The sequence below is a fragment of the Ovis aries genome, chromosome 3, assembly GCF_016772045.2.
Source record: "Ovis aries strain OAR_USU_Benz2616 breed Rambouillet chromosome 3, ARS-UI_Ramb_v3.0, whole genome shotgun sequence".
Classification (NCBI taxonomy): domain Eukaryota; kingdom Metazoa; phylum Chordata; class Mammalia; order Artiodactyla; family Bovidae; genus Ovis; species Ovis aries.
This window is the reverse complement of record NC_056056.1, coordinates 34,107,247-34,127,556: the sequence shown is the minus strand read 5'-3', so window position 1 is coordinate 34,127,556 and position 20,310 is coordinate 34,107,247. Positions and strand designations below refer to the sequence as shown.

Genomic DNA, 20,310 nt, shown 5'->3' with positions numbered 1-20,310 from the left:
AGTAGCGTCCCTGTGAGAGGCTGTGGAGAGCCCAGTTAACCTGAGTTAAAGAAAAATGTTGTATCCCAGGATTACGTTAGACATTAGATGACTCCAATAAGGTAGTAGTGTACACACTAGAATCCAAGGAAGCACTTGTAAGTGGGATTCTCTGAGTTGCTGGATTGAAAGTCCAGTCCAGCAGCCTCGGTTGGACTTGATGTCATTGTACGGGATGGCCCTGCACTGGTGCCAACCCAAGCTCACACCGGCTCATTTCCTTCAATTTGTCTTGAATTCAGGCCAGTTACTAGGATTCACTCAAGAATCGACGCCATCCAAAACTGATTTTAGGTAAAGAACTGAAGCAATGGAACATGTCTGGGGACCTGTGGACAGTCCCGCCGGCAGGCCTACACTTTGGTCCTTCGTGAGGTGGGGTTTCTTTTTTTTTTCTGGGAAAAATGGCTGACTGCCACTACAAAAGCAGGCTTCTGCCCAGTGTGGTAAGTTACATCCTAACAAGGAAAGGAAGATGTTAGTCCTCATGACTTCCCTTTGTGTCAAAATTTTGCTATGCTTGTTGCTGGATAACCCTGGCGCTGAAAAATGGAGGCAGCACCACAGGGCCACCTGTGAAAGGGAAAGTGGCAGCTGGCCATCACCCCTGCTAGTCATCCCAGGCATTCGTGATGGAAAAGGAACTCAACCCATGGACGCTGAAGTGGGCAGTGCACCTCTAGGACTGCTTATATTCTTTAAACACTCAAGGAAAGAAACTTCAGGCGAGAACTGAAAAACCCGTGCAGTTAGCTGACTTGTAGTCTCAACTCAAATTAAAAGGGACATGGGTGATAAACCATTGACTCGTGTGTCTCTTGGAGTTCTGAATCTTTCACTCACTGCCTATAAAATGAACCAATTAATAAATGAAGGTCCTGGCAAGGAAGGAGGCATCCTCTGATTGCTGGCCAAAAGTCCTCTAGGACACTCTCCCCGACTTTTCCCGGCATATAATCCTCAAGCTACAAAGGCAATCTTGGGACATGAATCATAGGACAAGTGAGACGATAAGTGAGCAAGTAGGGTGTCTAGAACCCTCGACAGGCCAAACTTTAGAATGATGGAAGCAGGCTTTCCTTGCCAGAAGCTCAACTACAGCCAGAGGCTACAACCTTTGGGAGGGCAGAGGGCCAAAGAATGTGTAGGAGCTCACATTTTGTCATCCTGTCCACAACTGTAGGAATTTCTATATGAAACAGCACAGAGAAAAACCAGAAATCAAATCTGTGTCCTTTATTCCACCAAGTGGGCACATCCACAAGCCACATGCTGTGTCCTGTCTCAACAGGTTGCTGGATGGTTTCCTGGGCCTGAGGAACATGACGACCTGGGCTCTGCTCTCCAGACAGATGGCAGGGGTGGGCAGCAGAGAAGGGCTGAACACGGAGGTTGAGACCTCCCCAGCACTGAAGGGGGACAGAGAGCAAGGATGCAGGACCATGATGGCAGGGACAGTAGGCGCCTTGAAGGACCTAAGCTGAACATTTCGAGGTGAGAGGCCTCTCCACCCAGGCCTCCATGTCCACGGACAGCCACACCCAGACTGTCAGTAGAGACAAAGCTGCTACCACTCACTGTGGTGCTACATTCTTCTAGATTCTTCTAGAAGTCCCTTTTTTTTTTCTGCCGTGGTTAAGGTCTGGGAGCAGGAATCATTTGTCAGAATGCAGAAGCCACTTGCTGAAGTCCACCTTTTCAAGATGAGCTGTTTGAGGCTTCAAGAATGAGAGAGAAGGAAGTGGAGAGCAGAGACAAGAGAGGCTACCAGGCCCAAGGACAGAGGCTGGGAGCCATGTGCAGTCGGGCAGAGCAGTGGTCAGTGGAGTCGTGGGTTGGAGGCTGAGATACCTCTGGGCTCATTGCCACCAAACCAGAAGAACCGAGGCAAAGGCAGCCTACCACCTGCTGAGGAGATAGAACTCAGGCACCAAGTAACAAAGACTCCGCTGCAGAATTGCCACTCTCTGCCCCAACAGTCTCCACTGGTCTGCTCCAGACAGAGCCCCGTGGCCAGGGAGGCAGGGCCTACTGCTGGGATATCATGGCAAGTGCCCAGTCCAAGAAAGCCACTGTGGTGTCCTGTAGTCTGAGCCAGGTCCAGTGGGCAGCCTCACTGAGCTGTGTCTTCATGCAGTCCCAAGTCACCTCGCCTCTGGGAGGAAAGCAGACATTTTGGGGGTTGGGAAATTGTGATGTGCAGCTGTGTCAAGTCAAAGAGCTCTAGCTCATACTCACAACCGGATCCCAAAGTGCCCAGGGGATGCACAGGGGGCAGGGCAGAGTGAGAAAACCAAATGGGGAGCTGTGTCCCTGGAGAAAGGGCCTGGGGCCACAGGCCTCCTGCTGGAGCCCTGGGGTAGGGTCTCACCTGCATGCCTCGTGGCAATGCTCCTGGATCTGGGCCAGGGCCTCAAGCAGCATGTGCCATGTGGGCAGCAGGATGCTATGGTAAAGAAACAGGAGCAGCTCCCTCAGAGAACGGACCAGCTGGTTCAGGGTGTCAGGGAGCTGGGTCTGCACCTGGACCATGGAGAATGGACAGGTTAGAACGACAGGGAAGGCAGTCCACGTGGGGCTGCACCTTCCCAAGAACACAGCCCATCTGGCGAGAGGTCAGAGCCTTCTCCGACCTCTGTGTCTCCGGCTTACCCTCTGGAAGAGGTTAGCGAGGCTGTCACTGAACCAGGCAAGGTGTGAGGCACAGTGGGCAGAAAGGAAGCTGACGGTGGCATTGGTGTGGGCCCAGGCCAGCTGCAAGCCAGGCCTCACCACAGTCAGCAGGTGGGAGCCCCAGGCTGGCAATGTCTTCTCCAGCCAGCTGTAGGGGAGACACAGAGGGAGGAAGAAGGTGTCTGGAGTTTCCCAAGCAGGCTGGCCTAAGAACAGCTGGGGCAAGGGAGGCCTTGGGAGGGGAAAACCACAGCGGCTTCCCATTGACTGTCAATGCCATCACCACCCTTAACAGGCAAGCCCTCTCTCTTCCACGCCTCCCTCTCCCTGCCAGGTCCCCTCCTACCCCGACCCCCGGAGGTCTCACCTGTAGCCCTGAAGGCTGTAGGAGTAGATCTTGGTGCATGCTTGTTGGCCAGCAGGCAAGATACCAGATGACTGAAGCAGCCGGCCAGAAAGGGAGGCTGCAGAGAGGGGGCCTCGGGTGAGTGGGGAGGTTAGCGGGGCAGGGACTGCGGAGGTAGGCACTACAGGCCTCAGAGCAGGCCCAGTGAGGGATGGGGCAGAACTGGACATGCTCACGGGGTCGCAGAGCTGGCTCCACTATGCTCTGGAGCACATGTGGAGGGAGGGATGCAGGCCAGGGGAGCAAGAAGGGTGCAGCCAGGTGGAGCTGTGGACTTGGGCATTAGGAAACCTCGGGTTTGAGGGTCAGCCTTTCTACTTCCTAGCTGTGATCTTATGCTAATTGGTAAATCTTTCTGAGCCTCAATTTCCTCAGAAATTAAAAACAAGATAACACTACTCAAATAAGACCATGAATATGCAAGGATTTCTACAATGTAAAGCACAGACACATCTGTTAGAAAAATGTCTGTTCTGGAGTGTGTGCGGGGGCAGGGAGTGGTACATCCAGCTCTGTGTCCCTACAAAAAGCCCCTGGCTATCTCCTTTGCCAGCCAATCCCTGCTTACCCTGGAAAGAGCTGTGTGACCGGAAGTCATGGCATAGGAAACCTATGGCAAAGACCAGCACCAACAGGAGTAGCCGTGTCCAGGGCAGCTGGAAGCCCCGAGCCTGCTGCAACAGACTCTAAATACAAGGAGAAGGGGCAGGTTGCAGTGGTCAGAAGGGAGAGGGGCTGGCCCTGGCCTCCTAAGGCAGGCCTCAAGCTAGGCCTTCCACAGAGAGGATCCAGCCCTCACACTACTCCAGAGGTGGTGGGGGCTCCAGCGGCAGGTGGGGCAGGAATGTTATACAGGTCCAACCCAGGGTGTGCAGAGACCACGAGGAGAACAGTCTATGGGTGGTGGTGGGAGGTGAGGGCAGCGGGCTGGGCACTGGCACCTTGCAGGCCGAGTCACAGGTGACGACATCCTGATTGCTACCGCTGCCCTTTCTCAGTAGATCCTGGTTGGTAAGCTTGAAGGACTGAATGGTTTCTTGCAAAGACTTCTGCGTCTGTAGAGTAAGAGAAGTCTAGGCTGAGAATGTTAAGATTTAGCCCACGAGGGAACCCTGAGCTTCCATTCCGCTTAGTATTCCACGCCAGAAGTGCTAACAGAGTGCCTTCCCAGAAAGTGGGGCCAGTGGCGGAGGGTACAAACCCAGAACCCAGACGAGGCCTAACCTGCCATGTCTTCCCAGCTCACCTTCTTGGGAATACGCTCCCAGGACCTGAGCAGGTGCTCCAACAGCAGGCTGTGGGGAAAGCACAATCCTTTCCCATCAGGAGGCCCACCTGGCCCCTCCCGTCCTCCATAGGCCCCAGCTCCTTCAGGTTGAAAGACCCCCCCTATGCCCCGTCCTCCACCCCCACAGAGGAGCAGCTTCCTGGAAGCCTCCCTGCAAAGCCCCCACAGGTATGAGCCTGAACAACAGTGATAAACATCCCCCTTCTGCTTTCGGACAGGACACATCACGAAAAGTGAATTAAGGTTTCTCTGTGTGGATCGGAGGCAGGTGACCCCCACCCCCCCACCTGCCTGGACTGTGACAGGTGCTTGGGATAGAGCTGCCGCCATACGCTGGTGCTGAGGGGGTCCACCATCAGGCACTCGGTCAGGCTTCTCAGGAGCTGCACAGGAGATAGAAGGGAGAGACCGCCGGACCCCGGGCAATGGTGGGGAGTGCTAAGAGCTAACTCCCCCTCTTAGTGCCAAGTGGGGCCCCCCAGGCAGCACTCCACCCTGAAGGGTGGAGAAATTGTGCCCATACCCTCAAAATCTCCAAGAGGCTGTAAAGGGGAGGAAGGGGCTCCTGAGATCAAAATTCACTTGTCTGCAAGGGACCATGAGAGACTGGTCAGATCTGAACAGGCTGCCTTTTCAGCTCCATTCTTCCGAGGGTGAAGCATTAAGGGAGCCAGCAGTTGGCTGTTGGGACCAAGCTGGGGAGGGGGGCAGAGAGGGGAGAAAACAGGCTCCCAGTGGCAGGGCCTGTCAGCAGATAGGGACCTCACAACAGACCCCAAGAAGGAGAAAGGCACCTCCCACCAGCTCCTCACCTCTTTCTTCATCTCTGGAGGGCAGCCAGGGGTGGCTCTGGACAAGAAGGAGGGGAAGTAGGTATGTAGTGTGGATTCCGGCTTTGCCCCAAATGCCAGCACCTTCAGTCGTGGGTACAGCTGACATAGCTGCTCCTGCAGGCTGTGGAGAGGGTTGAGAGGAGAGCTGAGCATAGACTCTAACTGGCTTTGTGTGCTGTGTCCCTTGTGCCTGCTGCAAAATCCACACCCTGCCCAAGGTGGTGGTCATGAAGGGCCTTGTAATGGTTCTGCATCTTTCTAGACTCAGACTTCTTGGAAAATCTGCTCAGTCATGGGTCCCCTCCCCAGAAAATGCCCACAGGCCAATCACCATTGAGGGCCCATGTAATTCCAAGGGTTCAATGATCCCGTGAACATGTGGGTTGATAATCTCAGACTGAGGGTGGCAGGAGGTGAAGGGACAGATGTAAAGTCCTAACCCTCTGCTGGGGTCCTTCGCAGCAGGTTGTGCCCTGGGACAGCCCTACCTGGGAGTCAAGGAGTTGTTGGGCATATAGGCAAAGTCCAGAAGTGGGAAGAGGTCCTTGGGGCCAATCATGCCAAAGCCCTTGGTGAGGTTGGGGTGCATCCTGTGGGGGAGGAAAGAAACAGGCTTACTGGGGAACACCTGCCCTGGCTACGGTCCCAGCTAAGAACATCTAAGAAAAAGGGCATAAACTCCACTCTATCCCCCCAACTTCCTGGCTCCCTCCCTTTCCTTCTTCACCACCATTCTGACTTGGGAGGAGCTGGTCCTGATGCTTCTTCATATCTATGGAAACCAGGATCACAGCATCCCATTTTGCTGAAATAGCTACCTGAAAACACCCTGGGCTTGCTCTTCCCCTACACTCCCAATTACTCACAGGAGCAGCCGATCCAGGTATGCAATGGCGAAGGGAGACAGAGACTTGATGCCCAGCACAGGCAGCATAATCCCCAGCCACACTGTGGAAACAAAGGTCAGGGAGGAAGCCTCAAGCCTGGATCCACTGGGGACATTAAAGAGGAACTTCCAGCTTCAAAACGTTTCTTTCTTTTACCTCTCAGTCCCTCGGTGAGGTTGGTAAAACCCGCTTGACCCAGGGCCCACATGATGGTCAGACACTTGGCTGGTCGGCTCTGGTGGGACCTCAGCAGTTCTAGGAACTGGGGAGACCAGTGAGGGAGGCAGGTTGGGAAAGGGCAAAGCACCAGAAGCACCCCCAAAGCCAAAGAAGACAGAATTCAACTGGGAGAGGACAATGGAGCCGTGCGGTAACGTGGCGGAGTGACTCAGAGCACAGACTCTGGCACCAGGCTATGGTCTTCGCTCACATTTATCACTTACTAGTTGACCAACTCTACAAAGTAACTGACCCCTTCTGTGGCTCAATCTTCTCATCTACGAAATGGGAACAACAGCGGTACCTACCTCATATATGCACATAGTGCTAATGCCGTTAGCTAACTACTTGTCTTACAGAACCTCCCGCATCCCTTAACTGGGTTCAACAGAGTCAATTCTGCCCAGTCTCCCCAGTCCTGGCCTCCCAATGGCCCCATCACAACCCTGAGCTCACCTTGCCTAGGTTCGTGGTGACAATCTTGGGCTTGTCTTGCAGAATGGCCTGGATACAGATGCGGTAACCGTGCAGTGACTCCCCTGGAGATACACATTCTCAGACCCATATATACTAATCAGCACCCCAAACCTGTAATCTCCCTTTTAACAGCTGAGAGCCCAGAACCCAGACCCAGGGAGTCCTAGCATCCTCCTTCTTTTCCAAGAGTGCTGGAATTAGCATGTTTCTCTGCTGAAACAGAACCTCTTCAGGTACTCTAGAAGCAGGAAAAAGGGGATTAGGTTCCCAAGATAGGACTGGCCTAATTCTCAAGGGACCCTCTCACCTGGAGTCTTATCCAGTTCTTGTAGCATGGTGAATAGACAGTGGTCAAAAAAGAGCTCCAGGGATCCTGCAGCCTTTGCCAGTAGCCCTCGGATGATGCCACGCAGCTCCCGGCTCACCAGGCTGTAGGGATAATCTGGGGTCGATAGGCCTCACATGAGAGCTAGCACCAGAAGCCTCTGCTAGCTCTGAGGCCTCTGCTTTGCTCCCTGAGAACTGTGAGGGCAGAGGTCACTGCACTGTGGCTGGCATCCTCCCTATTTCAATGAGGCCCAGAAACTTTGAAGCCATGCTAATCTGAGGACAGCTCAAATCACCCAGGTAAGTCAGGGCAGTGGGGGTCATGGGGCTCAATTACTAAGTAATGCGCTTACATACAGCCCTTTCAGAATTTTCTTCAACTCATCTGGAGAACTAACCGTGAGGATGCTGGCTAAGTGTGGGTTCACTCGGAGGTACTTGGAGCTTGTAGTTGAGATAGCTGGCCAGGTCCTTCAACCACACAGATGGGTTCCCAGAGAACACACTCTGGCTCTTGTCCAGTTCCTTCTGCAGATCTGCCAGGTCCAGCTGCCAGGAACACAGGCCCCTCATGGTGAATTGCGGGTGTAGAGTAATGGGGTAGAGGTGGGGAAATGGCTGAACTAGGTGGTGGCAGGAAAAACAAAGGGTTTCTGCTTTTCGATGCAAGTATGTGGAATGCCATACTTTTGTTGCATCCAGATCTTCAGGAACTAGAGAACAAGATAATTGTAACTGGTGATCTCAAGAACTAATACTCTTGGGTCCCTCACATGTTCAAGGGGAGAAACAGAAGACCGAAAGTGAAAGATCATTCCTTCCTTGGCGGGAGGAACCAGTTTTTCTAAACCCTCTGTGTATCTCTGGATTTTCCAGGTTTTCCTCTCACTAATCTATGGTTCTCTATAAACTCATTCCCTTTCTATCCTAAGCGCGGACACTGCATCCCACTGGGTTTCCATCCTTTCCTGAAGGCCTCCTCTTAGTCAGCAGTGTCCCTCATCCCACAGGTCCCTCAGCAGCCCGTCCCTGTCCCACTTCTTTCATCCTCTCTACTCCTCGGGTCCTCATTCTTCCCCTGCCTAAAGTCTCGGCACACTCACAGCTTTCAGTGCCTCCTCCAGGCTGCGAAAGCGGCCCTGCTTCTGGTTCTGGTTGGTGAGGGTCGCCACCTTCTTAGCCTGCTTCTTGTTCCCCGGTTTCTTAGGCTCCACAGCAGGAGGTGGAACCTGCTCCTTATTCTGCCGCTTCATGATTTTCTCAAAGCCCCGCTCATACAGAGTGCTTGTCGTCTGGATTGGAGCTGGGGTAATGACAGGCAGAGAAAGGGGGGCAGCCCTGAATCAGGAGGGCCTCACAGAAACAGTGGTCCCTCCCCACACACTGGCACTTAATCTCCAGAGAGGAGCCTGCCTCAAAGCCCCTTCCTGCATCCTGCTTAAGGACCCCTCCTGGTGGCTTCTTTCAGTTCCCACAGCTCTTGAGTTCATGGGCTCTTTCAGAGATAAGGCATTTCTTTATTAGGAAATCAGAGCATGGGAAAATTGGGCAGGTGGGCGGTGTCCAACACAGAGGGCTGGCTTCTTTATTGAGTGGCTACCAGTTTGGGAAATTAGTTTTCCCATCTTGGTTCTACGCCAGTTCCTCTTGGTTCTGATGTGACAGTTCTATAATCAACAAGTGGCAAACATTCTCTGCTCCTCCAGGAGGCTTTGAGGAAACAGGCACCGCTTGGAATAATACCTGATGGGTGTGGAGATGCGTACGGTGGATCATTTTCTCCCACTGCCGGGCATCATGAGCGTCCGGGTCCCCACGCCCACCCTCTACCTGCAGGTTACTTAAGGCGGGGGCCCAGTGTGTGATGAACCAGACAGCCTCTCCGCAGTTCCCGGACACCTGCCCGGCGAGGCCAGGCTATAGGGCTCGGGGACAGCTGGCAGGGAGTGTGTGCTGTCTGCTGAGAGTCCAAAGACCGGAATCCCGGTCCCCTCAAACAAGTGATCCTGGGCAAGTCGTCTAACTTCGTTGGGCCTCAGTTTACTCATGTGAGTGGCGAGGACGGCGACCTCCCTCGCGCTGTCTACCTCTTGTGAGGGTCAAGAGAAACGCCAGGGGAGCGCCGGCTGAACTGGGAGGTACCGATCCGCAGGAGAGCTCGCGACTCCAGGAGCTCAGGGGTGTTTGGACCATCTGGGTCCCGGTAGCTGCTCGCTACCACCCGGGGTGGGGAGGTGGGCGGCAGACCTGGGGCGGGGCGAGGGCTACACGGGGCGGCGGGCTGGGTGGGTACTCACGGGTCAGGTCGTACTTCCATACTCCGTTCGCCTCCCCGAGCGCCCGGCGGTCCCCTCCGCCGCCTTTACCACTGCCGCCGGCCCCAGCCCGCCGCCCCTTCTTCACCACCTCCCAGCGCCCCCCACCTGCCGTCTTGGCCGCCATGGTTCCGACCCTCCCGCCACGGCCACCTCCCCGAGCTTTCCGGTCCGGCGCGGACGCGCCGCGCTCTGCCACGTCTCCTCGCAGGGCTTCGCGGCGCGTGACGCCACCCGCAAGGCAGCTTGGTACTTGTAGTCGTTGGTGTTTGCCGGGTTCTTCCACGCTAGGGGTCGGCGCGGAGTCAGGAGCCTTTCTCAGCAAAACAAAACAAAACAAAACAAAACAAAACAAAACAGCCAAGCAAAAGATATTGAGATGAGAGGCTACTGCTTTCGGACAACTTTTATTGAGCCAACCAGTCCATCCTAAGGGAGATCAGTCCTGGGTCTGATCAGTCCTTCATTGGAAGGACTGATGTTGAAGCTGAAACTCCAATCCTTTGGCCACATGATGCGAAGAGCTGACTCATTGGAAAAGACCCTGATGCTGGGAAAGTTTGCGGGCAGGAGGAGAAGTGGACGACAGAGGATGAGATGGTTGGACGGCATCACCGACTCAATGGGCATGGTTTGGGTGGACTCCGGGAATTGGTGATGGACAGGGAGGCCTGGCGTGCTGCGGTTCATGGGGTCGCAGAGTCGGACACGACTGAGCGACTGAACTAAACTGAACATGGAAGTATTGGGTGACTTGGTGAAAATTTAACTGTTTCTGGTTTTCTTTCCGTTCTAGCTGTGCATAAAGGATGGAATGAAAATAATTCTTCTCAGCTCCTGGGAGAGTTTGTGGATGAAATGCTCCCTTTCTTCCAGGAAAGTGCTAGTTTTTCTGTTGCTAAAGATTAAACTTTGAGTTTAACGAGCTATTGAAAAAAGCTATTGTGAAGGAACAGGGAAGAGAGATGGAGCTTGAGGATTCCTCGCCTTGAGGCAGTGTTTGGAGTGGGGTGGGGCAGGAAGTGGAGTGCGGAGAGTCCTTCGAAAGGAGGCAGAGAAAAGTTTTGGCCCTGGGACAGCCAGCGCTGGGTTTCCCCTTGTGGGAAGTGGGAAAGAAAAGGCTCTGACTCCTTCCGCAGAAGTCAGTCCCAAGTCCCAGGTGTGGCAGGGAAGCGATCAAGAACAGAAGACCTGAGGAACTACTTAAGCAGGTTACCTGCTCAGACACTCCCTATCTCTGGAGGTCCCTTGGGCCATGCTTGTTGTATCACGTGAAACCTCAAAACTGGAAGCATCCTGGCAGAGGAGTATGAGTGAACGTGAACTAGAAGTGATTTATCATGATTAAGGAAATGTGCTATTTCATATGCCCTGCCATGCCAAGTTTTTTTCAGTCCTATCTGACTTCATTTGATCCTATGGACTGTAACCTGCCAGGCTCCTCTGTCCATGGGATTCTCCAGGCAAGAATACTGGAGTGAATTGCCCTTCTCCAGGGGATCTTCCCAACCCAGGGATCAAACCTGCATCTTTTAAGTCTCTTGCATTGACAGGATGGTTCTTTTTACCACTAGTGCCGCATGGGAAGCTTACTACTTAATGTACAGTCCCACATTTGACTATGAGATTCATACCTGCCATACTGAGGAACAGGCCAGGCAAGCATTTATCGTAAGAACTAGAGTCCAGCTTCCCACAGGATGCATAGTTTAGGGAGTGATGAATTCCTTAAGGAAGGAGATTAGAGAAGGCTTCCTAAAGGAGATGACACTGGAAATGTGTCCTGAGGAATGGGCAAATAGTCAATGGTTGGGGATTAGGGCAAGTGGAGAGAACAGGCCAGGTGTGTGGACTTGATGTAAGCAAAGGCCTACAAAGGTGGGACAAAGCGGGGCAAGTCTGGGAGACTGGAAGTAGTTCAATGTGACAGTGCTTCATGGATTTTGGAGGTGATGTGGTTGGACAGGGACCTGAGCCCTTATGCCAAGGTCCTTGCCTGTCACATTTTAACTTTGTCCTGCAGATCGTGGGAAGCCAGTAGGAAAGTGGCATACCTACTTTTGGAAAAGTAAGCGGGGACAGGTAAAGGATGGGGTGGGCTGGAGGCAGAAAGTAGGAGATAACCACCTCTTGCTTCCTTCTGCCTGCCCTCCAGCCCCTGCAGACCTGACCATCGCTGACTTTGCCTCAGGTCAAAGGGTCTGAAATGAAGTGCTTTTGCCTAGGACCATATTTGAGATAAGCATTAATCAATTCATTTTTTTCACATAATTGGTTTAGCTTTCCTCAGACACTGTCTTCTCTTTGTTCTACCTCTTCTGTGTTACATGTATGGTCACAAAAGCGATACTGATTTTGGAAGAGAAACAGAAAGGGCTTTCCAGAGAGGCAAAGAAGGGGGTGTTCCATGGTGGAAATATAGAGAAGGGTGGGGAGGGGCTTTATTTCCTGTCTTAGAATAGTCCAGCAGGTCATCAATTGCACCTTGGCACCTACGGGATAGAAGTCATTCACTTACTTATCCAGTAGCATTTCCTAAGCCCTTTCTGCACCTAATAAGCACTTAGCACAGTGGTAGGTGGGAGCTAGAGGACACATGTTACTTGCTTGAGAGGAACTTGAGAAACCTGTGTGGGAGACAGACAAAGCAGAAAATTGTAATTCACTGTCTTAAATGTTCCAGAGTTTGGGGAGAAGGCAATGGCTTTACATCCTGGAGCTCTAGGTCTTCAAAGAGCAACCTTAGGCACTAGCCATGAAGGGTGGGCTTGGGCAGGTACCCATGGGGTAAAAGGGAAGAATCAAAAGACTGGGTCAAGTTTGGGATGGACATGTTCTGCTATATTTAAAATGGCTAACCAACAAGAACCTACTGTATAGCACATGGAAGTCTGCTCAATGTTATGTGGCAGCCTGAATGGGAGAAGAGTCTGGGGAGAATGGATACATGTATATGTATGGCTGAGTTTGTTTGCTGTTCACCTGAAACTATCACAACATTGTTAATCGGCTATACCCCAATACAAAATTTTTAAAAGTTAAAAAAAAAAAAAAAAGACTGGGTCAAAGAGGATGGGTGGCTGTCTGGTGTGGGGACAAGAACAGTAAACTCATTGAAGCAGGTTGACCTCCTTGGTTTCCTATTGCTGCTATAAGAAATTGCCACAAACTTACTGGCTTAACACAACACAAACTTCTTGTCTTATAGCTCTGAAAGGCAAAAGTCTGTCAGGGTCTCACTGGGGTAAAATATGGTATCCATAGGGCAGTGGTCCCTTGTGGAGACTCTAGGAGAGATTCTGTTTCCTTACCTCTCCCGGCCTCTGGAGGCTGACCAAATTCCTTTGCTCATATCTCCCTTCCATCTTTAAAGCCAGCAGCAATGGGTCAAGGACTCCTCACATTGCATCACTTTGACCCCTTGCCCCGCCCATCCCAATTTTATGGACTCTTGGCAATTACACTGGGCCCTTCTGGATAATCCAGGATACCCTCCTTATTTTAAAGTCAACAGATTAGCGATTTAATTCCATCTGCACCTTAATTCCCCTTTGCCATGTATTAATAACCTAACATATCCACAGGTTCTGGGGATTATAATGTGGACATCTTTGGAGGGAGGCGTTATTCTGCCCACCACACCCATTTAACCATCAGGGTGAGGTCCCAGCCTGAAGATGAACACTGGGCATCACAGAGAAACTACCTTCTCCTTTTACTGTATCTACCTGGAATAGCCTTTAAAATTAGGCAGAAGAATTAAAAATGGGAAGATTTAAAAATCACTAAGATAAAATAATTTTAATCATAAAAATAAAAGCAGGCTAGGAACTTGGAGGAGAAAAACAGGAGAATAAGGAAATTCAAAAGTCTCTGTATGTGGGGAATATGAGTCAAATGGAGAAGGTGAAGTGAATGAGGAATGAACAGACATGGTTTGCTTATTTCAGGTTTCTAACGAGTCACTGGAGAAATGCTGGTGGTCTGGAAGGAGGGTCTTGGAGCAGGGCCATGGAAGAAACAACATCCCAGCAGTGTCTTGGGCACACTCAGGACCGTGAGGCAACATCTACCACGGCTGGTCAGAAGCTAGAGGAGAGTTCTGGAGGTCACACCTGTGTGGTCTTTGGGGATGAGCACAAAACAATGAGTCAGGAGGTCTCAATTCTAGTACAGGTTTTTACCACCTTGAGCAAATCATGTCACATGTAGGTCTCAGTCCTTTCCTCAGTAAATAAGTGGCTGTTCTAAAGGGCAATCAAGACTCTGTTTAAACCGGTCTGGTACCCACATTCAGCTAAGTGCCCTTGGTCCCTGTTGAACCTTCAGGACACTGGTTATCATGGCCCTTGGCCGGCACGCACCAGGAATGCAGGGCTGTGCAAATATGATGGGACAGAGTTTCCAGCTCCTGGCTCCCATGAGAGCCTGTTCTGTGGAAGCAGCCCCTTGGACATTGCTTTCCTCCTGGGCTTCAGTGCTTAGAGCCCTTGCTCTTTGTAACCCACTCAGCTCTGTCACGTGAGCCCTTGTCCCCATATGGATCACTGACATTGGGTGTGTGGACTTTGACAAGGGTGGTGGACAGTATGTGGTCATACTGGCCCAAAGGGACAGAAACAAGGCACCTCTCAGCCACGGCCCCCTGCCACCCGACAGCTGCTTGACTGGGTTGCCCATTATCACAGCCATGGTCTTGAATTCTGTTCCTCTTCGGGCAACGGGAGTTTGGGTCTCTGTGCCTTCCCTTAAAGCCCTGGTACCAGCATTGGGAGATGGGGGCTGGGTCAAGCCAGTGAAGCTTTCTGGGCCTAGGGGAGGATGGCAGTGGTGCTGTGCCCCGTGGCTATCACCTCCGGGGAGGGGGTCGCTCAGAGAAAAGCGCTGAGACCCAGGCTGTGGCTCAGTCGAGGGAGACATAGTATGGACTTTTACCACACAAGTTTATTTAAATAAAAGTGAACACATATGCAGGCTGGGTGGCCCGAAGGGCTGGGGTTGGGGAGGCGGGCAGAGAAAAGGCAGACGTACAGGAGGTCCGGGCAGAGTCTGTGTGGTATGAACCAAGCTGCAGGGGAGTGGCTGGGAGCCTCAGGGCAGTGCCGGGCTGTGGTGCTGGGGGCCAAGGGTGGGCGAGCCTGGTGCCAGGAGGTTGTTTTCATCCCTCACATGCTCCCCTCCCTCTCCCTGACCACCAGGGCCTTAGGTACCGCCCCCGCTCAGTCCCCCATCCCTCTCCTGACATCAGCCTTTCCCTCAACTACTGGGAAGTCGAAAGACAAAATAAATAAGAATCGGTGAGTCCAGTCACGGCCCTGGCAACGGGGAAAGGGAAGCCAAGCCAGGCACGCTGCCCCGGAGCCCGTGCTGCCAGCCCTGGGAAAAGAACAGGTAAAGTGCAAGGAAAATCCAGTAAGTAAAAATATACCAATGACTTTGTCAAATATACAGCTGCTGGCTGTCAGGGGAGCGGGTGGCTGGCTGGGCGGGTGGCCATGGCACCCTGGGGGAGTGTTGGCCGACACAGCATAGAGACAACGGAAATAAATAGGGGTGGGGAGTGGGCAGGGGTCCTGCGCACTGGGCCTGTGCCACAGGAAGAGGGGCCTCCGCCTGCTCACCTGCCCCGTCCCCCTAAGCCCTGCTTGCCAGGCTCCCCAATGCCGCGGCACTGACACAAAGCACCGGCCGACTGGCTGTCAGGAAAGGATTATAATGTAGGGGTGGGAGCAGGGTGGGGAGGCACGGAAGCCGTGCAGTCAGCCAGGGCTGGGGCCGCCCTCAGTACTCGTCCTGGTCCTCCTGTTGGTGTTCCTCAATCTCATCGTCCTCAGGGGGTGCAAATCCTTCCTGGAGGGTGGAAGGGAGAGAGATGCTGAGCCAGGCAGGCAGGCCGAAGCTGCGGACTCCTGCAGGTGGCTAGGAGCCGGCCTGGGTTCTGGCCCCCTGCCACTGCACATGCTCTGTAGGACCTTGGGCTGGTGCCTTCAGCCGGCTGCCCTCACTGGCCCATGCTCCCCAAGGCCCCTTCTGGTCTCAGGGTCTGGTGGGAATGGGAGAGGCCCATCAGGTGCCCAACAGGACTCACCTCCGTGGCGTAGAGGATGCCAATGATGCCCGAGATGACGGGGCTGTTCTCACTTTCGTGTTCCTGGCAGATGAGCTCAATGTCTCGAAGTTTGCTGAAGTAGAAGTCGCGCTCCTTCTCCAGCCCATCCACTGTTAGCTTCAAATCCAGTAGCTGCTCGGGTGGGGGAGAAAGTGGTGTACAAGCAGAGACCCCGGTGCCAGCCTCCCTTCCCGCCCTGACGCCCCAAGGGCCTGGCTTTCTCAGCTGCCCATGCACACGCCATTCACCTGCTGGTTGAGCTCAAGAATCTGGGCATCAGTCTCGTGGCCACCATTTCGGGCTGACGGAGGATTCTTCCGGAGGATACAGGGGGGAGCCACGTTGCTCAGCCGGCCGGAGGTCTGCATATTTTTGGGGCCTGTGGGGGACGTCCTCTGTGGAACTGTCCAGAGGAGGAAAGTCAGATGGGGCTGCATGAACCCACAGCCCACAGACGTGGCATGAGACAGCCTGGTGTGATGGCGGGGCAGGCCCATGCGAAAGGCAGGCACTCTTGCCCTCCCCTCCTCTCCCACTCTACATCTAGGCCTCAAGCCACGGCCACACGCGACACCACAGCAGCTGGGCAGCCCTCTGGCAAGCCTGGGACAGCAGGGATGACAGGGAGCTGAAGAAAGTGTAAGGTGTGGGGAGGGAGGGGAACTGGGACAGCGAATTTGGGGAGTGGGGCTGGAGGGGTGAGGGCCCTCCTGTACTGACAGCTGGGGCCTGAGGAAAAGCAGCGGGCACAGGGCCTCAAGTCTGGCTCTTGCTGGGTCTTTCCTAACAGAAGCCCCAGCCCACAGCCACCCTCTCTGGGGGTGACTTCAGAGTCTCAAAACTGCAGGAGACCACAGAAACCTTCCCCTGCCCCTGTGGGTTGCCCGGGCCTCAGGATGGGCTTGGTGCCCTCTGCTGGGCCTGATTCGGGCATCCCAGCTCCTCCCCCGCACACCGTCATGCTTTGGCCACTTATTTTCCAGCTAAAGGCAGCTCCCAGGACAGAGCCTCTAATGCAAAGCAAGCAGGAGAGTGGGAGCAGGCCCAGGGGGCAGCAGCGCACACGGAGGAGCCGCTCTGCTATGACGGGTTCAGACGCGGGTGGGCTGCTCCTCTTCCCTGGCCAATTCTCTTGTCTCCCTGAGGCCCTGTTGCTTTTCCCCCTTCTCTTCTAGAACCCAGACAAAGCCTCATTTCCAGAGATTGTCTCTTGAGGACTTGGGGCTGTGAGATTCTGGAAACGTGGGAAGATTTGGTCCAGCTGGGCAAACTCCCATCCCCGGGGAATCAGGTGGGCAGAGGGCAGAAGGAGTCCTTTGTGCCAGCCCCAGGTCCTTGGCTGAGATGACCTGGACACAGGAACTGTGCCATGGGCTGCCCCGTCACCTCAAGGTCAGCGAGTTAGCTTGGGCGGCAGGAAGAAGTAGCTTGGGTCTCCCACCACCAGCAGCCACCTGAGCGGGCTCCGGGGGCTCTCCTCCCACTGTGACTCCCCCTGGTCTAAGTGGGCAGCAGGCGGCGTCATCTGAACTCCGTGATAACAGTCTCCTTTAGGCTGGCGGGGGCCGGGCGGGCCGGTGGCCCAGGGGGCGGTCCTGGCTGTAGAGCCCCGCCGGCCCGGCCCCCCACACCCTCTCCCCAGCTCGGGCACGTTACCTGCTGTGCCAATGAGTTTCTTGGATTTGTTGAAGATCTGATCACCTGGGTTAGGAGGTGGTGCTACGTCCTGGCCCTGCCGCGCCAGCAGAGGGTTGTAATCCTTTCCATCATAGTTTGCGTCAAAGAATTTCTTAAACCACTGAATAAACTCAAAATTATCTTGGAATTTTCCTTTCACTAATTTCTCTACAGGAATGATCTGAAATAGACCACAGAAGCAGAGAACTTTAACCTCTGGCTGCTGCACAGCTGCCGTCCTTTGAGGGAGGGCTGCTGCTGTCAGGAAGGCCAGCCCTGGGGCTGCAGTGGCCCCACCTTCTCTGGGGCTGCCCCCCTCCCGTGCCAACAGAGCCAATGCGTAGGCTCCAGAGCCCCCCGCCCAGGGTCCAGAGACAGCCCTTTCCTCCAGACACAGGAGGAAGTACGTGGGGAGATGTCCCTTGGTGCTGCTCCCTGCACGTGGGGTGGGGGTTGCTGGAACCGGGGTCCTGGGCCATCGAGGCAGCAGTGAGCCAAGAGACTTCTTGGGCCCTACAGAGGAGGAACTTTACAGAAGCAGTACACCGAGACGCTCAAGTGTAGGATCCAGAGAGGAGGAAGGGATGGGAATGCGGTCGGGATGGGAATGGGGTCAGGATGGGGTGTCAGATGTTGTGGGGTTTTCCACTGAGCCTTGAGCTGGGGAAGCACTCCCCCTGGAGAGGCAGTGGGTGGAAAGTGGCATCAGAGCTGGAAGGACCCCAGCGGCCCCTGCTGCGGGCCATCTTCTTCCCTGGGGTCACAGAGCTCCTCGGGGGACCCTCAGAGCTCAGGCACCTACTTTGTCAACACCCATCTTCTTGAAAGCTGCTTGCAGCACCTTGAAGTTATGGATGTATTCGTGCTCTAGCTTGGCCTGGAACTTCACCTTCCTCAAGTGCACGCAGCCGGGGAAGAGCATGTCCATGAACTGGCAGTAGGCTGCCCCTGCAGAGCAACATGGGCAGCTTGCTTTCACTTTCCTGGGCCCACTGGGGCTACTCCCCCAAACCTCCCCATTTCCTCTTCTCTTTCTTTGGGGCCAGGGCCAGTCATACTTGCACAATAGTGAAGGGAAAGTCACTCAGTCATGTCCAACTCTCTGTGACTCCATGGACTGCAGCCTGCCAGGCTCCTCTGTTCATGGAATTCTCCAGGCAGGAAGACTGGAGTGGGTTGCCATTTCTTTCTACAATACTTGCAGGATAGGCACAACCAGAATTCCCAAGAATGGGAGCAATTACTATATAATGATACAATGAGGTACCAGCACCATATCAAACACGGGCTTCCCCTGGTGGTTCAGGGGTTAAGGAATCTGCCTACAGTGCAGCAGATACAGGTTTGATCCCTGTGTTGGATAGATCCACTGGAAGAGGGCATGGCAACCCACTCAAACCCCATGGACAGAGGAGCCCGGTGGGCTACAGTCCACAGGGTTGCAAAGAGTAGGCCATGACTGAATCGACTTAGCATGCACACACCATATCAAACACTGAATGTATGGCATTCAGTCCTAACAGCAACCCTACTTATACAGCTGATGTCATCTCCATTTATGGACCGCAAAACTGAGACCTAGAGAGGGGTGCTGACTTGCCCAGGGTTGCACTACAGGAAGAGCTGAGATCGGGATCTCCTGAGTGGCTGGGCTGGACCTGGTGCCGGTGATCTCAGGTTCACTGCTTGCCTCTCCTGCAGCCCTGCACTGTACTTCTGCTGCTCTTTGCTTTGGACTTTTTCCACCACATGGAGACCCCCATTTCCTTCCTTCAACTCCAGAACCTTGGCTAGTTGAGGGCTCTGCAGGCCTCCTTAATCCTCAATGTCCACTGAGGCTGTTCTGCCTCCCGCCTTCGCTGCCCTCCCCTCCGTAGTCCCCCTTCCCCGTTCCCAGCCTCCAACCTGAGCAGAGCTGTTCTATCTTGGTATAGTTGAGGTGCAGGGAGTCGTTGACCCATGCAAGCATATCATGGCGACTCAGATTTTCACTGGTCACAGATGTGGAGTACACATTGACGGCCATGCCCCAGCTGCAAAGAAAGAGGAAAGGCAAGGTCAGCTCCTGGGGGCCTTGTGCTGTTCTTGGGCCCAAAGGAGAGAAGGGGCTGGAGGGTCCCTGGAAAAATGAGAAGCATCTTCCTCCAGACTAGTAGCTTACCTCCTGGAGAAGGGGTACTTACTCACCCTTGAACATCTGGTGAGTACCTACTATAAGATCTCCTGGAGAAGGGAATGGCAACCCATTCTAGTATTCTTGTGTGGAGAATCCTACATACAGAGGAGCCTGGCAGGCTATAGTCCATGGGGCCACAGAGTCAGACACGAGGAGCACACACACACACTATACAGGGTGTGTGTGTGTGCTCCGCTGTGTCTGACTGTCCATGGAATTTTCCAGGCAAGAATACTGGAGTGGGGCGCCACTCCCTACTCTACGGGATCTTTCGGACTCAGGAATTGAACCTGTGTCTCTTGTGTCTCCTGCACTGGCAGGCAGATTCTTTACCACTTTGTTGTTACTCAGTTGCTCAGTTGTGTCCAACTCTTTGCAACCCCATAAGTTCCAATATTTTGGGCACCCGATGCGAAGAGCCGACTCAGCAGGAAAGACCCTGATGCTGGGAAAGATTGAGGGCAACAGGAGAAGGGGGCAGCAGAGGATGAGACGGTTAGATAACATCACTGACTCAATGGACATGAGTTTGAGCAAACTCTGGGAGATACTGAAGGACAGGGAAGCCTGGTGTGCTGCAGTCCATGGAGTTGCAAAGTTGGACATGACTGAGCGCGCGTGCGTGCGCACACGCACACGCGCGCGCACACACACACACACACACACACAATACAATGGACCTGCGCTAAGAAGGGGTGAAGTCAGAAGTGGTCTCTGCCTCCAAAGGATTTACAGACAGGCAGATGTCCAGAGCAGGGAGTGATGGGGCAGGAAAAGCAGGACAAGCAGAGTTCAGGGGTGGCACAAAGAAAGGGGTGACCTTTTCTGCTTGACAGGGTCAGCGAAGACTTCAGAACAGTCTGAAAGGGGTAGGAATTTTCTGA

At 53.8% G+C, this 20,310-nt stretch overlaps 2 protein-coding genes across 5 annotated transcripts in view; both read right to left on the bottom strand.

The window, feature by feature from the left end:
* Positions 1–1,260: 1,260 nt before the first annotated feature.
* On the bottom strand, positions 1,261–9,632 carry TMEM214 (transmembrane protein 214). 2 transcript variants are annotated; one of them, XM_027966594.2, is made up of 17 exons: positions 9,447–9,632; positions 8,253–8,452; positions 7,548–7,698; positions 7,130–7,264; positions 6,802–6,884; positions 6,283–6,388; positions 6,106–6,187; positions 5,728–5,829; positions 5,219–5,360; positions 4,698–4,789; positions 4,365–4,413; positions 4,060–4,173; positions 3,687–3,804; positions 3,080–3,176; positions 2,692–2,860; positions 2,411–2,562; positions 1,261–2,194 (listed from the first exon to the last, which is right to left on the bottom strand). In XM_027966594.2, the coding sequence occupies exons 1-17, from the start codon at positions 9,589–9,591 to the stop codon at positions 2,068–2,070; spliced, it is 2,064 nt and encodes a 687-aa protein (XP_027822395.1). In that variant the 5' UTR covers positions 9,592–9,632; the 3' UTR covers positions 1,261–2,067. The 2 variants fall into 2 exon arrangements, with proteins under 2 accessions (XP_027822395.1, XP_042101826.1); XM_042245892.1 differs by having other exon boundaries at positions 9,573–9,632.
* A 4,756-nt stretch (positions 9,633–14,388) lies between these two features.
* The window catches only part of MAPRE3 (microtubule associated protein RP/EB family member 3), a 55,002-nt gene continuing 49,080 nt past the window's right edge, over positions 14,389–20,310 (bottom strand). The window contains exons 2-7 of one of the 3 annotated variants that reach the window (XM_015094261.3): positions 19,156–19,283; positions 18,053–18,198; positions 17,230–17,431; positions 15,822–15,976; positions 15,553–15,705; positions 14,389–15,314 (exon numbers count right to left, since the gene is read on the bottom strand). In XM_015094261.3, coding sequence (XP_014949747.1) covers positions 15,246–15,314; positions 15,553–15,705; positions 15,822–15,976; positions 17,230–17,431; positions 18,053–18,198; positions 19,156–19,276 — 846 coding nt within the window. In that variant the 5' untranslated portion in view covers positions 19,277–19,283 and the 3' untranslated portion in view covers positions 14,389–15,245. Of the gene's footprint in view, positions 15,315–15,552; positions 15,706–15,821; positions 15,977–17,229; positions 17,432–18,052; positions 18,199–18,308; positions 19,284–20,310 lie in introns of those variants that run through there. The other 2 variants (XM_027966593.1, XM_015094262.4) reach the window with 2 other exon arrangements.